Here is a 20,598-nt window from a genome sequence, read left to right on the forward strand (position 1 = left end):
CTGTTCTGATTTTACAATAATCAGTTTGGAGATGACCATCCGTATGAATCAATGACTGGCCATGGTAATGCCCAGAGTCGTTTATCTTGTCACAGCTGTCTGCACACAGAGAAAATGCTCTCCTGTTAAGCATTAAAGCTTAAGTATCATCACAGGGAATACATACATGGAGCAGAAAACATGTGGAATCTTTTTCTAATCATTTTGCGTAATTGATCCTTTTTGCTTCTGTAATCATCCTATTACAGCGGTTACCAGCCTGTTCTGCACTGGTAAGGGAGGGATAGTTTTACAGTCCTGTATGTGCCTGACCAATCCCTATATTAAGCAGATACATTAAAGACTGGGTTTCTTCTGCTTTGTCCTGGACACAAATTATTAAACCTTCTTCAACAAGTTTATAAACATTAAGTCTACAATTCAATGTACATACTACTGCATTGGACACAAATCTGAATGTTGATTTAGTCCCATACTCCATAGGCTGATCTTCAGAAATGCCTTTATGTGTCAGATGTAAACACCGTACCTACTAGAGATTGCTTAACCGAATCCAGAAGACAGAAGTTCTACATTCAGTTAATCCTGCTGCTCGGTTTGAAGACACATAGATGCAAGTTAACAATGCAGGAAATTGAGCTAGGATTCTTTATTTTCTTTGTTACAGACTAGAAAATAGCATTTATTAAGTTGACAGCCTAAAGGGTACTGTTGATCTTCACTGAGCATTACTACATATAAATTTACATTTTTTGGTACACGATAGACCTCTCATCTGCTGAAAATCAAGTTGTTTTTTTCCCCTCCTGTGAGGAACACCTCCCTTTCAGCTATTAAGCAACTTGCTGCTGAATGTTTGGGATACAATGGTAAAAACATATCATTATGTGTGAATACATGGAACCTTAAAAACTTAGTTCTACAATAAAGAGAATGTTATTACTCAATCCCTTCAAGGCAGAGAAACCTAGGTATCCTAGGGCCAGGGATGGTTACACACAGGTTGTCTCATTGACAATGGGAGTAAATCAAACAGCATTATGAGGATCAAAAGATCAAGACAGGAAAATGACCCAGAAAGTACTCTTCCATAAAGAGACTAACAGGGGTTTTTGGATCATCGCTAAAAGGCAACCTGCATTACACCTCTATACAATTAGATCAGGGTTATGAAATTTCTTGGCAGATAAGGGGACAGACCATAGGAAAGCTTTTTATTCAGGAGCTGGATTGCATTACATAGTCAGACAAGTTTTTGCTGGACTATATGAATTTGTTCCAGGGACCAGATCGGGCCTGCAGATAACCAGACATTTCTAGTTTACAGAACATAACTGGATGGTGCAGATGTACATTTTAATTTTAGTTCCAAGACTTGCTATGCAACCTTTAGTAAAGCTGTGCACACTCAGATTTTCAATAGCAGTCTCAGTTTCTCAGTGCCTATAAGAGTACCAAGAAACTCTGGTGCCCACAACTTCCTTTGAAATCCACAAGGAGGGCGTTATTACTCATCCATTTCACTAGGATATATTCTAGTTCTCACTTCAGTCTCTCTAAACCTCCCAAACTCCTCGGAGAAAAAAAAAGCACATGGAGCTATATATATATATATATATATATATTTATTTTTTTTTTTCCTCCTGTGTTTTGGGGCTATCTATTGAAAGAATGGGTAACAATGTCAGGTTTCACCAGGTCTGCCCTCAAACCCTCAAAGGCTGGTATTAGTTACTGGAGTTACACTGTTTTTTACGTCTATTTTATCTGTAGGAAGACTACATTCACACGTATGAAAGCAATAGCACAAAATATTTCAAAGCAAGATAATCTGTGAGATATTTGCACCCACTCTTCATTTTATTGCTCTAGAAACCTATTCCAAATATTTCTTGATTGGCAGGGCAGGCCCACAAGGTATAAACTAAGATACTACTTTTACCACGATTTCACTACATGGCTAATCCGCTTCTACCAGCGACTTTCAGTCCCAAAAGATAAAATATATTCCAGAAACTACTTTGTATTATCTCACTGTATGTGGAAAGCTGAGAACTCAGCTTTGCTACTCTTAAAATATTCATTTAAACTCACATCTATGTCCAGATCCTTTTTCTAATGAACTATAACGCTCAGCTTCTTATGTATATTCTGGCTCCTGGGGAGCTGCATTAAAGATAATCCTTACCAATAGTCTTATACTCTTTTTGAGGGATTCTCAGACCAGTTCAGCAGATCTCCTGTTTCAGAAGGTAAAAGTATTTCGCTATTCTGTGCTGCAAGGAAAGACTATTTTAAAATCACAAAATCAAAGGCTATTCTTCTTTCAGATAGCTTTTTCTAACCATTAGGAACATTAGAGAAACTTTTTCTTTGAGCGCTGATACCTGAACAGACCAATGATGCTACTGTAGCAGCATCATCACCACTATAGTAGTATTTAAGTACCTATAAAATACTTTAAAAAAATATACAAATTATAAAACTGCCTATAGAGAAACAACTTAAGAAGGTAGTCATAATTAAGCTTTTTAACTATTAATTGGCTATGTAATATCCTCTATACTGATACACAGAGCAATAATCCTATCCCCAACTCTTTTTATAACTTATATTCTCACCCCTACTTATGACCATTTAATGTATATTCTTACCTCTATTTCTAAACATTTCTTAGGAACCTAAGGAAACACCGCTTAGCAACCAAAGGACCATCCACCTCATGAACCACCATGAAAAGTTCCAAACATTCATAGCTCTACCTGGAGTCAACAGAAACTGTGTGACATCTGTATCTCTGAGAAACAGTTTGCAGGTGACCAGGAGGATCAAGCTAATTGTGTTTCATGATTTCGCCTTTCTCTAAGGACTAGATGTGTTATTTTTGCAAGGGCAAGGAATGAAGGACAGAATCTATCACTCAAGTGTCTACGTCTCATTATGATAACTAAACTGGGAGTTCTGTTTGCATGAGGCAACAAAAATCAATGCACAACTGTCTTTATGCTTATAGCAACACATAGAAACGTATAATTATGTCTATGCCCATTTATAGGAATTCATATCAATGTATGGCCAGAAATACTTATTATACCTGTAAAAAAAATCTTATTTTTTCTTTGCTGATGTCATAATTTTTTTCAAGGTAGAAATAGCTTTTCCTGTGTGCTCCAGTTTGGAAAACCCCTTTTTATTTCACAGACATTGCTATTCTTCAGCATTTCCCCTGAAGGATGATCACATAGTTGTTTTACTCCTATAGCTCCTACATACTGCTGCCTAAGTCATAGAGAGGAGGTATAACAGAATCAAAAGCCCCGTTTGCTACTAACATCCTCATAACTCAGTTTCTTGCAGGAGAGAAAATGGAAGGCTTTAGGATTGGGATTCTAAGTGCCTGCAATTCTTGTTTTCATCAATGGGAGGTGTAGGTATCTAAAGCTTCTTAAAAATCAAGCCTCGCTGCTTTCAGTGCTGTTTGGGTCTGTCTGGGCTGGATGATTACAATCGCTACAGAAATGCTTAGGTAGACTCCATGATATTAATGAATTCTTGTAGGAGTAATGCTGCAGGCGTGTACTGTGTCCTCATTTGCCTCCGAGTACAACTGCAAAACTGGAGACTTTAACATGTTCTGTCCCTCTTACAGTGTTCCACTAATAATGATCTGCTAAGAAATGTGTGAAGCTTGCCAATATTTCTACAGAATTTTACCACTTTCCTCCCTTCTTCCTTTCTCGTCTACTTGGAGAACACCCTAATAGCTCCCTAATATCTCTCCCATGGACTTTGAGGTCTTCGTTAATTAGATGAAGGACTCCTAGATGATAGGCCCACATATTTTCCCAGATCCATTTGTTAGTTTCATGGAGGAAAAAAATACTCGAAAAATACCTGCAAAGAAGTCATACTGGAGTCTTTCTGCTCTACCAGCTCCTTAACCAGCAACATTAACCCTATTTTTTTCCCCTGTAGTCTCAAATATCAGCTGTTGACCTCCTGTGCTCTCAATATTCTTCCACAAACCTTTTGCAAAACAAATGCATTAATCTAATCTTTAGATTTTGCTTCTAGTGGTATAATACAGAATGATTATTTCTGGGCTGGAGTGGGCTCACTGAGAACAAAATAACTGCTTAGAACACTAAGCAGGGGGTGAAACACTGTATTTGCAGTTTGATGTTTTTATAGTTAACAGAAATGTCAGTTGCTACAGCCACATATAGTTGCTTTAATGGAAGCCTTAAAAGCAGGTGTGGATTCACAGGAGTGGGCGCAAGGTAGGGAGCAAAGTCAAGTCCCTATGAGCACTATGTAAGCAGTAGATGTTGATGCCAGGGGGCAGCAAGAACAAGGCTGTTCCCCAAAGGAACAGAAATCAGGGGATGAAACACATAGGTGACATAGCAAGGGCCTTACCCACTAGTGCCCAGTCCTACAACACTCTGGGGAGACAAGCAGGGCAGATGAAGACAGCCAGACTCAACAAAGAGTCCCAGTCAAAGAAAACAGCATAGTGATGAGACACATAAAAGGGCAAGTTAGGAAACCAACCATCAGGCCAACATTAAGACTAGGTCTAGTGATTTCCAGGTAGGTTTATAGTAACAAGGCATAACTAATAACAAGCTAAGAAGCCAATCTCCAAATTGAAACCAGCATCCAATAGCTCTATGGGCATAAAAGACTATGACTGAGCTAGAAAACAACACTCCCCCATAATTGAACCAAGCAGCCATGATTCTGGGCTGAAGTTTAAATAGAGCTCCTAAGCCCACAGGTGTGGGAAGAGGCACCAGATGAAGCTGGTCAGGGCCATTAAGGCTCATTAGCACAGCTGTTATACTATGAGATATTATTGCAGTGATGTAGTTGGGCAGCTCTTTTCTCTGTGCTGAATTTGGACCTGCGTGGGTGAACTTCAGGCTATGCCAACCTCTAGGAAAATAAAAACAATTTTCTTCTCATAATTCTTCAGATAAAGCTTCAAAGATCTTTTTGGTGTGAAGTACTCTGAACGTTAGCTCTGACATAGGGAAGAAGGTGATGTTATTCTGTAAGTCTCTGATGCTCTTTGCTCTTTTTGTGGTGACCTCTAACAAAGAGTAACTATCAACTTTTGAAGGAAAAGCAATGTTCTTTTTTTAGGGTCCTTCAATGTAAGTGATCAGAATACCTTGGAGCATCTGCTCAAAGACATTTGTCCACAGCATCAATTGAGTTTCTTAAGTTTGTTTCTTGAGAATTACTGAGAGGAAAAAATAGCATCAACAGCCCCCAAAACAACCCACGTATGGCCTACAATAACGTTACCTATACAGATGGAGCAGATCTGTTCTCTTCCCTTCCTTCAGCTGTCTTACCTGCATACTGATGATCTTCTTGAAGCATTTTCCTTGGGCATCTTCCATGACACAGCGAGGCAAATTCACGATCAAGCGTGGCTGTTCCACTTTCTCTGTTCACCCTGGTAGGTATTTCTGTACAGATTAAATTTGATGGACATCTGTGAAATTTTGCTCAGAAGCCTTACGAATAAAAAGTTGCCGTTTAAAACAAAACATACAGCTCAAAATCTGTTGCAGTTTTTTGTTATTCCTTTCCCCCACCACCCCCAGCTGTCTCTAAGCTGCGAACAAGAGTACTGGGTAGCACGAACTGAGAGGTGTTTGAAATGCAGCATTCTCCTGAGTCACTGCTAGCCATCAGTTTCTTTTCTGAATGCTTGTTTTCCCTGCTACGGCTTCAGATCAAATATGGCCTCACATCATATTTGTATAAAAAAGCAATAATTTGAAAAGCCTAAAATCAGTTTTTCTCTTTATTGCAGATGAGTGACTTTTTAAAAATGAAAATCTAAGTGCGTGAAATGTATCGCTTATTTGTGTTTGTGTAAAACAAGGACAGGAGCAACAGCGATATCTACTCTTTTGCAGCAGTAAACAGAAATCTATGTTTTTCATCCATGTTTCAATGAGGATCAAGCAGCAGAAATGCACAAGTGTTTTATAAGCCTCTAGCTGAATCGTATCAAGTATTTTGTGTATTCTGGTAGTTCCATGAGTGCCATCCTGACACAACCCCTGCCCCAACCCCAGGGCATGTTGACCAGCTGCACACCTTTATCACCTGCGAGACCAAACTGTAGAGGTGCAGGAACCAAAGCGTATGCACGTACTGACCAAATCGTGACAGGACACTGACTGCAGAGTATATATACAGTGACCAAACTGCCCAGAGATAGCGGCTGAGCACACATTTATCACTTGCGTGGGTACTCAGGACCAAACCATACAGGTGCAGGAACCAAACCATACACACATACTGACCAAATCGTGACAGGACACTGACTGCACAGTGCACGTACAGTGACTAAACCACACAGGGATAGCGGCAGAGCCGGCCAGGCCCACGGGCAGGTACCTGATGCCCCACACAGGTGCCCAGCTGAACCTCACCAGGGCACCACACAGCCCCGAGCCCTGCTTCCACCTCTCCCCGCCACATTTGCGGCCGTGCCCGGGAGCCTGCCAAGGGTGGACAACGACGGTGGGCGGCTGAACGACACCGATGGGGGGGGTCTCTGCCACCGGGCGGACCCCTGAGGTACTGAACTACAACTCCCAGGCTGCGGCGCGGCTCCTGCCGCCCTTAAGGCCCCCTGGCGGCGGCTCGGGGCTCGGTGCAGGCGCGGCGGGGCTGAGGCGAGCCGAGCCCGGGCAGCGTCGAGCGGGGCGAGGGCTGGGGCTGGTGCCGGTGCCTCAGCGGCCGGGCGGTGAGGGCTGGGCTTGAGCCGCCGGTGAAGGCGAGAGGAGGAGGAGGAGGAGGAGGAGGAGGAAGCAGCAGCGGTGTGAGGAGCTCGGGAGGGGGGGGTGCCGGTGCCACGCCGCAGCCATGGGGAACCGCGGGATGGAGGATCTCATCCCGCTGGTCAACCGGCTGCAGGACGCCTTCGCCGCCATCGGGCAGAACGCCAACCTCGACCTGCCGCAGATCGCCGTGGTGGGGGGGCAGAGCGCCGGCAAGAGCTCGGTGCTGGAGAATTTCGTCGGGAGGTGAGGTTTGGGGAGGGGGGGGGGGGGGGTCCCAGTGTGTGTGTGTGTGTGTGTGTGTGTATGGGGGGGTGAGGGGGATGAGGGCAGAGGCGCGGGGGTCGTGAGGAAAAGGGGTGCGGGGGGGGAAGTAGGGTGTGGGGGGCTTGCAAGGGGTCGTAGAGGCTGTGAGGGGATGCGGGGGGATGGAGGAGGTGGGGGGGCTGCGGGGGGCGGTGCGGTGCAGTGCACGGGCAGCGCAGTGCTGGGGGGGGGCTGCGTGTGAGCAGCGCTGCAGAGCGCCGGGGCACTGCGGTGCGAGGTGTGGGGGGGCTTATCTCCTCTCTGGGGGGCTTATCTCCGCTGTGCGGGGGCTGTCTCCTCTGTAGGGGGCCCCTCGAGGCGACAGGAGCATCCCCCCACCTCCCAGTGGGGTTTGGGGTCCCCCATGTGTGGATGCAATTAGGGGCTGGGGGCTGCTCCGGTCAAACCCCCAACCCCCGCAGCCCACCCTGGTGGGTGCCGTGTCGGGGAGGCCGGGGGGGGGATCCAGGGTTATCTCCTTCCCCTGCCCTCGGGTTGCTGTGGCGCTACCATTTTGTGGCGGGCGACGTAGCGGTGCCTTCCCTTCGTGTGACCTTCGCCTTCATCCTCCGCAGCCCCAGCGATCCGCAGCCCGGCTGCTGCTCCCTGGAGCCACGCAGCACCTGGGGAGGGGGTTGCTGTGGGGGTTGTTCCGCAGCTCGTGTCTGGCCTCGTTAATTAATTGCGGGTCTGGTTATCAAGGTATTTTTTCACGCCGCGAGCAGCGTGTGGGCTGCTGTTGCCTTGTCTGAAAAGCAGCGAGCGCTGCGATACCTGGTCAGGTGCTTGCGTGGGCTTTTCTTTTTCAGAAAGCTGCATTTATGACAACATCTCGGGGATGTCGTTCCCTCGCCCCCCGTTTGTTTTTCCTCTGAAGTAATCTGTGCGGTACAGAATGGCCTGCAATGCTTCCCTGCTGCTGGCAGGGTCTGCAGTGTGTATGCACAGCTTGTTTTGCTGTGAGCACCCCAAATTTTGGACCTCTGTCTCGAGCAGTGAGTGCAGTGTGTGTTCTGGGGAGGAGGTCCAGGATTGCATATGGTTCAAACAAAGCACCACTGGAGTGAGATTTCTTTAAAAAAAAAAAAATAAAATAAAATACAGGTATACATCCAGAGGGCTTGGGATCCTTTCTAGCCAACTTCCAACAGTCCATGCAATATCCCCCAGGCATCCCAGGATTCACGCCAAGGGAAGGACACTGCATGAACACATTTTACTGAGCCTCTGGTCATCAGCCACAATCCACTTTTTTTATCCATAGACCCAGTAAAAAATGATTCCCATGACCAAAGTGAGAGACTTGCAGTGCCATAGCTTACTAAGAAGGGGAAAAGAAGTCCCCTGGAATATGTAAGCAAAACATTCACCTGTTGGCTCAGCTGTTTGCATGCTTTCTAAGTGCTGGCAGCCTAACCTCGTAAATCCCTTCTGGAGGATCTGTGCAGTCAGTGCTGCAGTGGCGTAATGTGTAATGTACGGCTGTTGGGCCAGCGCAGGGATTGTCGAAGGATAGCCGATGGATTGGGGTGTGCTGCCCCTTTCTTTCCCTCTGAGCAAACACAAGGGGGTATCTTAATCCTTGGTGCATCTCCACTGGTTCCAGTTGAGAACTGGGGAGTCTGTCTGCCTGTTGGAGATCAAATGAGTTCAATTGTTTTCTTGTTTTCTGCCTTTTTGGATGATTCCTGGGAGAACTCGTGACCTGACTGTGCACCATCAGTTGTCTCTGCAGCAGTGTGCATGGTGCTGTGGCTTTTAGAAAATGAAATACTGGTGGGTCCCCGAGCAGGAGCTGAGAGGCCTGAGTGAAGCTGCCTGTAGAAAAGCAGTTAGAGGAAATAACTGGAGTGGAAATGGAAAACGTGTCAAAGGGAAGAAGTCTTTCTCCATTTGATACCCTCGAGAGCTGGCTAGTTTAGAGACTAGTAACATGAGCCCTCTTTCCACAGAATGAATGCGTGTATGCTGCAGAACCCAATCTTGTTAAAATAATGTTGGGGCCCTGCTGTAGTGCATTGCCTCATCTTTCTGCGTGGGTATTGAAACCCATGATAAGAAGCTATGAAATAGTATCTAGAATAAGCATGGCTCCTCCATGTCATTGTGGTAGGGCTATTTTCTTGGCTGAGTAGGCATAAGGCAAACTGTGTAGCCCCACTGTGACCGAATACAGCTACGGCTGCGGTGTGGACACTGCATATGTCACTGCTCCAGCTGGATCCCGGGATGGTGGCGTGGCAGCTGCTCACCACACGGCGAATGCGGGTGCTGATGAGCTGGAGTGGATGGAAATTTGTGTGAGAACAAACACTGATGCAGTCGGACTGACTGATGTGCTTGGTGCGGGCACTTCAGAGGGGCTGGAGGCCCTGCCAGGGCTGACATCCTGCTTGTACCTATGGGACTTGCTCCGAATTGTCACCAAGCCATGTTCACATGGCAGGACAGCATGCTTATCCCCTGTGTCTGACCTAGCCTTTGGCTGTGCAGGGCTCAGCCAAGGGCTGCTGCTGGCATCTTGCAGTAGCACCAAGTCCCACGCACGCTGCAAACCTTGAAGCACAGAGGATTGCTGAGTGCAATCAGTGTTTACTTGTGTATCTTACCAAACAAATATTTTTTTCCTCCTGAACGCAAAGGCTTCCTAGTTGCTGCTAATTACTCTTTCAGTGTCATTTATTCTGCTGTTAACAGATTATCCAACAGTGCAGAGCCTGTATTTATAAGACCAGATGTCGATGAGGCAGCTATGTGTGCTTTTGCTGCCGAGGACTCAGCATGGTGACTAGGATACTGGCTGATGGTGTTAAAATCACTGAAGAGACAAGAGAAGCTGTGTTGAAACCAGACAGGTGACACATCTCTTCATAGACTGGTTTATCCTGGGCCTCAGAACTGGAAGGAAGGTTAATCTGGTCAGCTCTAGGCATTTCCTGCTGCTGTGGTTATAGGCTCATGGGCTAATTCGGCTTGGAAGGGACCTCAGGGGGTCATTTAGTCCACGCTTATGGTGTTGCTACCTCCCTGCTGCCACCTTTCTTACGTTAGGTGGTCTTAAAGCTAGTACTAGTACCAGCAAAATCGGTCTAATTAAAAAAGAACTAGTCAAATTTGCTTGTATGACTTGAGACAAAAGGACTGAGAAGGGGGGAAGTACAAGACAGCCCACAGAGCTGTTTGTAAAATCATCCATGTTCATGCTGCTCCTATTTTGCTGTGTGAAAATAAATCATGACCAGGAGCCTTTTTAAAACCCTGAGATGTCAAACCACTGTTACATAAATCTTTGGATTTGTGGCAGTATTACTGTTATCTGTGCTTTACAAACGGGAAGAACTGAAAGCGCTGGACTGTGTTCAGATGGCTGTATGAATGTCTGTGCCTTGTGTTCTCGTTGGCTGATCCAAGGCAGCGTGCTGCTCAGCCCCGTTAGGACAGCTGCATTGCTCTTCATGGAGAAAACAAGGCACCTCTGACTTCTGGAGAACAGATGGCCTAAGGGGGCTGCTGAGAAGGGGATGACTAAGAGCTGGGAACAGTAGGTGGAAGGACTTGAATGGAGGTGAAACCATCGTGCTTCTGATCAAGGGAGCTAAGCCGTGCCAAAGCTGCAGGAACTGAATTGGTGTTTATTTGATCCCAGACTTGAGCGCTAGCCTCAAAAGCATCCCCCTCTCTTCTGAACTTTTATATTCCAAACCAAATAGATATGCTTAGCAGGCTGTCGCCAGGCTCTGATGGTACATGCTGAATTAGCTGATGTTTGTAAATTGACTAGAAGGGAACTGGAGGCAGGTATGGGCGTAAAACTCAGTTGTGTTGAGCTAGCCCCATCTCTCCTAGCAAACAGATTTCAACAATAAGAAGGTCTTCTGTAATATGCACTAACATGGGTAAAAGAGCAGGGGAAATGCAGCACTGCAGTATCTGTGGCAGTAGTAAGGATAAACACCTAAGGATAAAGGTTGGTACTTGTGCTACAGTGGCTGCTTTGACAAAACAAAACAGGGCAAGGCAATGTGCTACGACTGTCTTTGTTTTGCTGTGTCACATACTGAAAAAGCAAAGCTAGACCATGAAGCCACAGACTTTAGTTTGGATTCTGGTTTAATTTTGAGGAGCAGCTTAGTATCTTCATGTTTCAACCTTCCTCAGCCATGTAGAGAAATACTTCCACTCAGATGATATGATGAGGGCATGCATTCTTTGATAACATGTACTTGGCTTTGCTGTGGGAAGTTTCTTGAACAAAATACCTTCAGAGGTCAACAGCAGCATTTAACAACTACCCAGAAGTGAAAGATCCTACGGGGATGCCTACAGAGATGCAGATACCTGGCCAGTCCAGGTACTGCAGGAAACCAGTTTTGTCAATAATCCTCAAGCTTTTAATTTGCTCAGTCTTCTGCAGTACTTGCTTTGTTAGCTTGAAGGTTGTCTAAGGGGACTGAGGGATTAAATCTAAAAATCATAGCTATGTTGCATATAGATCAAGGCTGTCTGCTGTACCGGGTATTGCTGAGCATCAGTGCACTACTTTAGCAGCAGATAATTTAACCGAGAAGATGCACTCACCGACTTAATCTTCTCTAGCCACAAAATGGGCCCTTAAATGTTTGTTTTGGTTTTTCTTTTTTCTGTTCTGCTTTGAGATACGCTTACATGCCCAGAGTGCTGGTAGAGAGACTCACCCAACAATTAAGGGTCTCTAATTATAAATACATCTCTGAGCTGGCCAAATGCTGTTATGTATTTGCAAGTTAAATCATTTCCCAAGCATTGTCTGGATTTTTATTTGGGGTTGTAGAGGATGATCCAAGAGCCAGGAGTAGGGCTCTGCTGTTTAGGGATGTGTATTGTGGCCAAATAATCCTTCGAATGGCAGCAAGCCTTTGGTCTATAGTGAAGAAAATACCTCTCTTCATCCTGGATTAATTGGGGAAGGAAAAAAAGGTGTGGAACAGTGGAGGAAATGAGTAGTCTTTCAATAAACCACAAGATAAATTATTTTAACGTAAGAAAAATCTATATAGCTCCTAGCAAACACTTGTGGGGGAGGATAATTAGAAGGGCATGGGTAATTAAGTTTAAACATAACATGAGTGGCTGTAGGAAGAAAAATAAAATGCGAGAATCTGTGTTTGTAGGTGCAGCCGTGTCTGCTTGTGTTTATCCTCTGACTATTGTGTTAATCTTACAGGGGTTGGCTCAAGTGAACACAAGGCTGATGTATTTTCTGCTTCCTGCAGCAGCTAGATGTTCTCTGCAGATCTTGCTGTCTGACCGTATTCTTCAGCTTAACTCTTTAGTGATGATCTCATGCTTCTGGTAACCGCCACAAGCCTTAGATTCAGTAGGGAATGAGCTCCTTATGGCACGTCCTGGGTCATGCCAGAATTTGTGCAGGGAAAGGAAGCCAGCTGTGCTGCTGAGCTGGGAGGTGATGCTCGGCATCGTGCGAGGTGGGGCTTGTGTGGACCTGCTGGTGTGTGAAAGTGACAGGTCGCCTTATCGCGGCTGGCATTTGTCACCTGGGAGCCAGCAGGCTGGGAGGATGCCTTCTCTGCTAGAGTGGGCTTTTCCTTGTTACCATGATAACCTACCATGATAACCTTTGTGTTGGGGATCTTGTGGTATCCTGAGCATAATTAGTCCTTACTGTGCCTTGAAATAAGTAAGAGGTGTTATTGTACTTGCTCTATAAACAGTGTGCTGCAGCACAGGGCTGATAAGGGCCTGCAAAACCAGGGGGGGAATGAAGGCAGAAGCTCCCAAAAGCATTCCTATATGCTAAAGCTGTTATTCTTTTTCAAAACTCGACATGCTTGAACTTTTCACACTTCTTTTTTTTTTTTTTTTTAAAGAGAATCACATACTAGGAAGACAAGCTTCTATTTTTACAGACTCCTGATTGTTTTCAGAAGCCATAGTTCAATACCTAGCTGGGGATGCCACGTGAAGTCCTTGAATCTACCTTCCCCAGATGCTGTGAGTAGGCAGAACTCCGCCAGGCTGAAATAGAAGGTGTGGGAGTCTGTCTGAGGCGCCTCACGTCTGAGGCAGCCTCTGAAAATGTTATTCTAAGGCAGGAAGCTGGTCCCCTTCCTGATCGGGTGAATTCCCAAACGTTCCTGCTTTGGACTTCAAGTTTGAGCCTGGCAGTCTAAGAGTGAGTAAAAATTCTGGAGGGAGGATTTCATAACACTTTTATGAAAACCCTTTTTGAGGGGAAACAGAAGAAGTTGACAATTTAGTTTAAGTTAATCAAGGAAATGTAGCTCTTGTTTATTAGCTGCAGGCATGAAACTTGTTATTGAGCAGCGAGTTTGTTAGATGCAAACCCGTGAGTGCTCCACCCGTGTGAGCCAATACTCAGATTTTTGTTTTCAGCAATGCATCTGAGCAGCAAAACCAGAAATCTGACTGAAGGGTGGCAGGAGGTCACCTAGAAGCACATCGTGATGGGCCTATATGCCCAGTGCAAAACTGGTTTTGAGGTGGCAGCATCTGTGAAAAGGAAGTTACTGGCAGTAAGAACAGCAACCCTTTTTTCTTAATATGCCACTAAAAAAAAAAAACCTTTGGGTGTAATACTTTCCTTCTTGGACTCTCAAATGTGTAACTGGATGAGTCAGAGTGCTGCTGGCTGGGAGGAGAGCTAAAACTAAATATGCCAAAAAAAAATCCTGCCATGCATGGTGGGGAAATCGCCCAGTGGTGGGCTCGTTTCTCACTGTACCTGAACTGAATTTTTCCCGATTTCAGACCTGGTTTTGCACACCCTGACTGAGCAGGGAAGCTCAAGGCGTGCTGTCTGACGGGCAGGCCTGGCTGGCTGTGGGGTCAGGGTCCTGCTCTCAGCTCTGAGCCGAGGTTCTCGTGGGGTTCACTTACTGCACCTTCCTGCAGAAAGGTGAGGCTGTCGGTCTCTGTCATGTCATGTACGTTTATCGTTAACAGATGCTTGAAATGACACTAGAAAAGGTCAACCAGAAGAAATAAAGAGCTATTTTTATTAAGAATAAATGGAAGCTGTACAGGGGTGATGCGGCGATACCTGCCTGAGCCCTGTGGAGGACCTGCCGTCCGTACAGCGCTGCTGTGCCAGGGGCCTTAGCTGCTCCTGCAGCCTCGCTTGCCAACTGGTATTGAACATCACAGGTTGCTTAGATCTGGGAAACTGGGACTGGTGCTGCTGGCAGAGACCACTCCCTGGGTGTGAGGAGCTGGGGATTTCTTGGAAAGCGCTGGGGAACAAGAGGCTGTACTAGATGGGGTGGTAGCAGTCGAATTTTTGAGTGTAGACTGAGATGCATGGAGAGAGCTGCGTAGGTTGGGAACTTCTTGGAGCTCTGTTTGCACACCTGCTGCAGCGTGGACCTTAGCTCCTTTTGTGTAATCTCCTGCCCACTGACCTGAACCGAACCCAGCAGCCTGGCTGGGTAGGGCAGGGATGGGTACTGAGCACGGGCTTCGGAGAGGAATGAGCCCAGGGCTTTGTGCCTGGTGTGTTTAAGCTCACAGGTGGCTGCTTGGACCTCTAGCAGGTTAGTCTGCAAGCAAGCCACATTCTGAAAAGCTCCAAAATGCTGTTTGTCTTTATTTATGTTTATTTATGATCCTTCTAAAGCATGGATCATGCTCACTTTGTGTGACCTGATGGAGTTTAGTTGTGAAAATTGGGTGTCTTACTCAGGACTAGCTGCTATAAATACTGGAGTGGCTGTGAAGAGAGGGCTGAGACAACACTTCGGTGCTTACCGAGGAGCGGGTGAGAGCGTGCATCGAAACATCGTGACTGGCAGCCCAGAGCACAACTTCGTGTTAGATAATTAAGCAGTTATGCCAGGTGACTCATTTATACTTCGTACTTGTGTCCGAACTTTGTTGTCAAAGTCCTGTTAGTGAATGCTTTTATCAAAAATCAAATCTAAGGCAGCCCAGCAATTTCCTTAGGCTCTTGTATAGATGGAGAAAAGCAACAATTAAGTTGCTGATGGTTGTTTCCTGCATGACCTTCAGGCTTGTCACAGCCCCCGGGCTGGTGTTGACTACAACAGATAACTGCTTTTCTTCCCTTCGAGACACGATACAGGAAGAAGGAGCCCTGAGCCTGAAATCTAACAGCGTCTCAGATCTCTGCAGTGTTCGATGCTCTCACAGCCCTGCTAGAAGCAGCCAGGACCAAATGGAAGCGAGGTGGTGTTTCGGAGCCTGCTCGGTCTCTTCTTGCAGTTCGGCACACCACGCTTTGGGAGGCCTGTTGGAAGCAGGCGTTATGCAAGCTCCTCCAACTGTCTTGCTGACTGCAAGCAAACTTGCCAACTTCTGCCACTTTTCTGCAAATCTTGTGACTTGTGTGGTTTTCCTCAGAGGCCTGGACGCAGCAGTTCGGCTAACAGGAGAGCAATGCAGATTTTTGTATTGAAAACATCCGTTCCTAACAGGGATGCTTGGGGGTAGCTTTCTTTAAAGGTTACTGCTTTAAAGTGTTCCAGGAGAAGCATAAAGAATTCCAGTGCTTCTGTAAGGCCTGCACTGTAAAATGTTGGCCTTCCCTTTCTAAAAATCGGGGCTTATGTCCCCATACTATAAGCTCTGTTAAAATACTTGTACTGCAGCCATAATGAACAAAAAATTATACAAAATGAAGCTTGGAATAAACCCAGTTCCTTACTTGTGACTGAAACAGGAATTTAACTCAACTCTCTGGGGGTGAAAATACTATTTTAATAATTTATTGCCTCGATGGTCCCCTTTAACACTCCCTTTCCTGTTTCTTATGGCTCTAGGTTGTGTTTTTGCAGCTGTGTTGAAGGGTGAAGAGTTAATGCTTCCATACCAAAGAGGAGAATTGTGGGGATCCTTACTACGCTAGGACTCACTTTCTGTATGTGAAGCAGTTTTGATGTAAGAATGGCCAGCACTGCACTGGGATGCCTGAGAAAGGACACGGCAGACTTTAAACTGACGCTGCAGTAGGTTTTGGCTGAAGAGCAAGAACCAGGCAGTGTTGCTGTAATGCTGTATGAAGGCTGAGCATAAGCTGCGGCCATATTTCAGAGCAGTTTTTCAGCTGCATTTAAACCCTTTCTGAAAGCATCGCAAGGCAGAAGTCTACAGAGATGCTGAGTAGTTGATTCTCAACATCTGCAGGCATTTTTACAGCAGAGCAAACTTACCCTGGAGAGCATTAGGAAAAAACTCTTCTCTTTTTTTCGAGATAGAAGATCCAGGGCTGGGGGAGACTACGCTGAATTTCTTAGCACAAGGAGGAGATACCTAAAGGCAAAAGCCTTTGAACAAGTCTCTGCTCAGCTCCTCTTCTTTGCATTCCTCTTACTCCTACATGTGTAAAGGCAGAGTAAATTCTGAAGGATCTGGCTCGGGGCTCTGAGAACAAATTAGCAGGCCATTTCAGCTCTTAGAGCTCTTCCTCATCTGGGTAATTACAAACTTCTATGAACGGAGGCTTGTAATGATAATAACTGTCCGTTTGCCACCTGCCTGCCGGCACAGGAACGGCTCTCTGTCAGCAGGGGAATACACCTGGTGACCTTTTAGTTCAGAATTAAGCCCGTAGAAGGCAAAGCTCAAACTTGGACAGTTTTTATGCTAATTTTTGTCTCCACTATCTTGCTTTGACTCACTCTGAACGTATACCCCTCTGAGTGGGGAGGGGGCCCCCTGTTTCTAATATATGTTAGGTTTTCCTCTCTCTGGCTGCTGTGATCTCTTGAGTAATCTCTGGATATTTCTTAAGCTGATTGTGCTTTTACTTTTAATAGAAGCTTCTCTATGAATAGCTGGGAATTGCCTGAGCATGGTGATGGCTTTGAGAGGAGATCTGTTGCAGCAGGGTTATAGCTGGAGGCAAAGGGGGGATTGGTACACACCAAAACGCAGAACATCCTCCAGGGATCGGTGCACAGCATGTGTCATGCTTCAGGGACAATGCTGCAGCCCCGGTGCTGGCACTTGGGGCACCTCTTTGCATCAGCACACCTCTTGGATGGGACCCCTGCAACATATTTCTTCTGCTGGGGCTCTGCTGCTTTGGTTTGATGTTCATGTTCCTGGGGATTGCTCTGTGTGTGCCTGTTTGTACATGATGTATTTGTTATGCCAGGGCTGTAAAATACCTGGCGCTCCAGACTCCTTTTAGAGAAAAGAGGTTATTTGTCTATAAAAACTCATTCAGGAAACTGAAAGAATGATATTTAAAGAATGCTTAGAGCAAAACAAGCGAAGACCTGCATTACCATGGTATTTTGTTATCTTCTGTTTGAATACCTTTGACCTTGAACCGGACAGGCAAAAGCAAATGGTGTTAGTAATCAGAGTGTTGGTTTGAAGGGGTCGGGGGAGATATCAGGGGAAGGGGTTCAGGTAAACACTTCGTGGAAAATGGAGAAAGGAGTGGAAGACCAGAGGACTCTGGTCTGTTTGTCCTGGTCATCACACCACATTTCCACTTTAGAATCAGAGTGCCTGTTAACGTGCAACACCAATTTTGACCTTCTACTGCTTCTTGAATTTAAGCTCTAAAAGTTTTTCATGAAGGTATGGGCTCCTTTAGAGGTCACCCCCCTAAAGCTGACCAGAGGAAAGATATTCCCTGGGCCACGAGGAGTGCTGCCCCACCGGCTGGACAGAAAGGCTCTGGTGAATGCATCCTCCTGGTGAAACCAGCCAGAAAGGGGATGGCTTCCCTCTTCTGGGGCTGCTGATCCATCTCCAGTGTAGCCTGGCGATGGAGATGCTTTCAGTGGTAATTAGAGTTTAAAGTAGAGTTTAATGCCTCTGCTCTAGAGGTGGTAGCAATCCGTATGCTTGTCTTCCTTCAAGGGCTTAAGGAGCAGTCCCTCTGCACCACGTTTCTCGTCAGGGTGATCCTAATTATATCTGAAACTGCAGAGGTGCAGCGCATAGCAAGGAGCTTGGCGCTGTTCCTGCATGCTTCCCCAGACAGAGCAGAGATGTAAATTGGCATCTTAAATCCCCTCTGCAGGACAGCCCTGCACTTCGGGCAGCATGGCTGAGGTGCCTGGGTGCTGAATGACGCAGTTACCCTGAGGAACTCCTGCCTGCCTGGCCTGTTAGTAGGGAGCTGGCCTGCCTCGCTGCCCACAGCGTGCTCTGCCTCTTACCTCTGATGCAAGATAAATTCCCAGGGTATGTGCATTCAATTTTATAAACCAACCACTTGTCTGGCCACTGATAGCACATCACAGTTCAAGATACCACCCTTTTTCCTCACACAGCTTCCGTTTGGGTTACCAGTGGGCTCACCAAAACCATTCTGCTTTTTCTAGTGAACCCTTTCAGTTCCCTGTACCCTCTGTGACATTCTGCCTCTTGGAGACTGTCTCCTTGCCTGGCACATGCTGCTGCCTGGGGGAGGAGGATGTGTCATACTGCAGTGCATTGAGCATCTCTGTTCTCCTTGCAGCAAACACCAGGACTCCAGAGGTGGCAATCTTAACAAGAAACCTAAGGTGACACCATGAGTCTTTGGTGTCCTTGAATCTACTGTTTTACTGGGTTTCCCTCTCCGGAGAGGAGGGCAAAAAGGGGATAAGCCCCTTGATATCTGGAGCCTCCATGTGATGAACAGCTGGAATATTGGTTACTGCTGCGTGGTCCCTTGGTGTCCCCCAGCACAAGACAGCCTTTGCTGCAGGGCAGCTTTTAGTCTAGACTCAGCTGCAGCCTGACTCTGGAGAGGTAGGACAGATGGTATTTCCCCACTGGTGGTGTGGGGAAATCGCAGGGTCAGCGTGTTGCTTGTCAGTCTTAGCGTGCATTAATCCTACCGTGTTTTTGTGGCTCTGCTTTCCCATCAGCTACTCATTCCTGCCCCAGAGTTTTATTGTACAGCTTGTCCTTTTGTTTCCTCCCTGCTCAAGTTGCAGGTGCTGTGTGGGTCATGTTTTTCAGGGCTGCAACTGTTGTGTTATGGCAAAGCCAGGATTTGTCAGTAGGTTTGTTTGTGCCAAAGCAGAGCGGTGTTACTGCAGAATTATGACAGATCAGTGCAGCCTGAGGATACCAGCAAAGATGCTGGGTCATGGCTTTACCTCTGTGGATATAAAAACTGGATTTCTTTACTACTGCAATTGGGACTGGGCTAATTGGACTTGCTAGGTGGTTGATGATGCCTGGTACTGTCTGTGTCTTTTTTTTGCCAGTGTATACAGTGTGTATATGCTTCAGTGAGAGCAAAAGGCAAACTTGCTTCTATATGGTGGTGGTAAAAAATCAGCAAGGCAGACAGACAGAGGTCTGTTTTACACCTTCTGGGGTGGAGAGTGACCTGTTCATACTGTATTTCCTATAACCGTGGTTGTGGAGGCCTCTGGACCTCACCAGTGCTGTGGTTGCTATTCCCCTGAATCCTGGTATCGCTGCCCAGATCTACTGTTAGGTGGGTTTGTGTGTTTGTTCATGAATGAACTGAAAATTCAGAGCCCCGAAGGTGAAATCAGCCTTGTTTTCTTTCTCCTGGGATTCTTACCCTTGAAATTGAAGCTGCATTTTCCATGAATGTGTAATCCTTGCTGCCACATCCGCTTAGGATGTACTGGGCTGCTTTTTCCCTTGAGTTCCCGATATTGTCATGTAGAATCAGTGCTGTGTTGTTCTTTACCTCAGATATCCCAAGGTGGCAAGCGAGATGCAGGACTTGGTTCTGTTACCCAGAAGATCCCGGAGGAAGCTGCACGCAGCGCTGCTGCAGATCTCCAGCCTCTCAAGGCTCTTCCCTTCCCCAGTGCTGCAGCCTGGAGTCAATGCGGCATTTGCTATAATGGGCAGTGACTTTTTGAGACCAGGCTTTGCACCGTAGGCTGTACCACTCTCTAAATAATCTTCCTTGGTAAAATGCAGAGCTCCAAACAACAGAATCCTTCTACGGTTGCTACCTGCAAAAATACAAAGGGGGAAATTGGCTCACAAGTGCACTTGAGGTGTTGAAGTGCCCTGTTTTCCTCTCCCATCTGTGTTTTATGTCCTCACATGTTCTGGGCTAGCCCATCTGCAGGATGATAGCAGGGAGGGATCTGGCAGATAAGTCAGCCCTCGAAATGGAGGAGGGGAAGGATGTTCCTGATTAATTCTCTCACGGCAGAGATGAACTGAAGCAAATGACATCTCGGGTGAGGTGGTGGGGTTTGTGCGCCAGGAATACCTCTTGTTCCTCCTGCAAACTCTTGACCTATAGCTGCAGACACTTGCTTTAAATCTGTCAGCCTCAGCAGCTTGGGGCTGATGCACAGCAGTGAGGGAGTCAGGAACTGTGTGGACACGAAACTGATTTGTTTCCATAGGAACAAGTAGATTTCACCATGTTGGAGGGAAGTAGGAGGGGAATTATCCCCCTGGGCCTGGTTCTGGCTCTCAGATTGGATTGGCTGCTGCACTGCAATTGTAGAGCAGCAGCCCATGAAGGGATTATCTATCTAGTCCCTGATCACAAGCA

At 46.3% G+C, this 20,598-nt stretch overlaps 1 protein-coding gene across 24 annotated transcripts in view; it reads left to right on the plus strand.

The window, feature by feature from the left end:
- The first annotated feature begins 6,673 nt into the window (after positions 1-6,673).
- DNM1 (dynamin 1) overlaps positions 6,674-20,598 on the plus strand; it is a 67,316-nt gene continuing 53,391 nt past the window's right edge. For 20 of the 24 annotated variants that reach the window (XM_068657281.1, XM_068657283.1, XM_068657282.1 and 17 more), the window contains exon 1: positions 6,675-7,055. In XM_068657281.1, the coding sequence (XP_068513382.1) occupies positions 6,895-7,055 (161 nt within the window). In that variant the 5' untranslated portion in view covers positions 6,675-6,894. Of the gene's footprint in view, positions 7,056-20,598 lie in introns of all 24 variants that reach the window. The other 4 variants (XM_068657280.1, XM_068657268.1, XM_068657275.1 and 1 more) reach the window with 1 other exon arrangement.

This window comes from Anas acuta, chromosome 20 (assembly GCF_963932015.1).
Source record: "Anas acuta chromosome 20, bAnaAcu1.1, whole genome shotgun sequence".
NCBI lineage: Eukaryota > Metazoa > Chordata > Aves > Anseriformes > Anatidae > Anas > Anas acuta.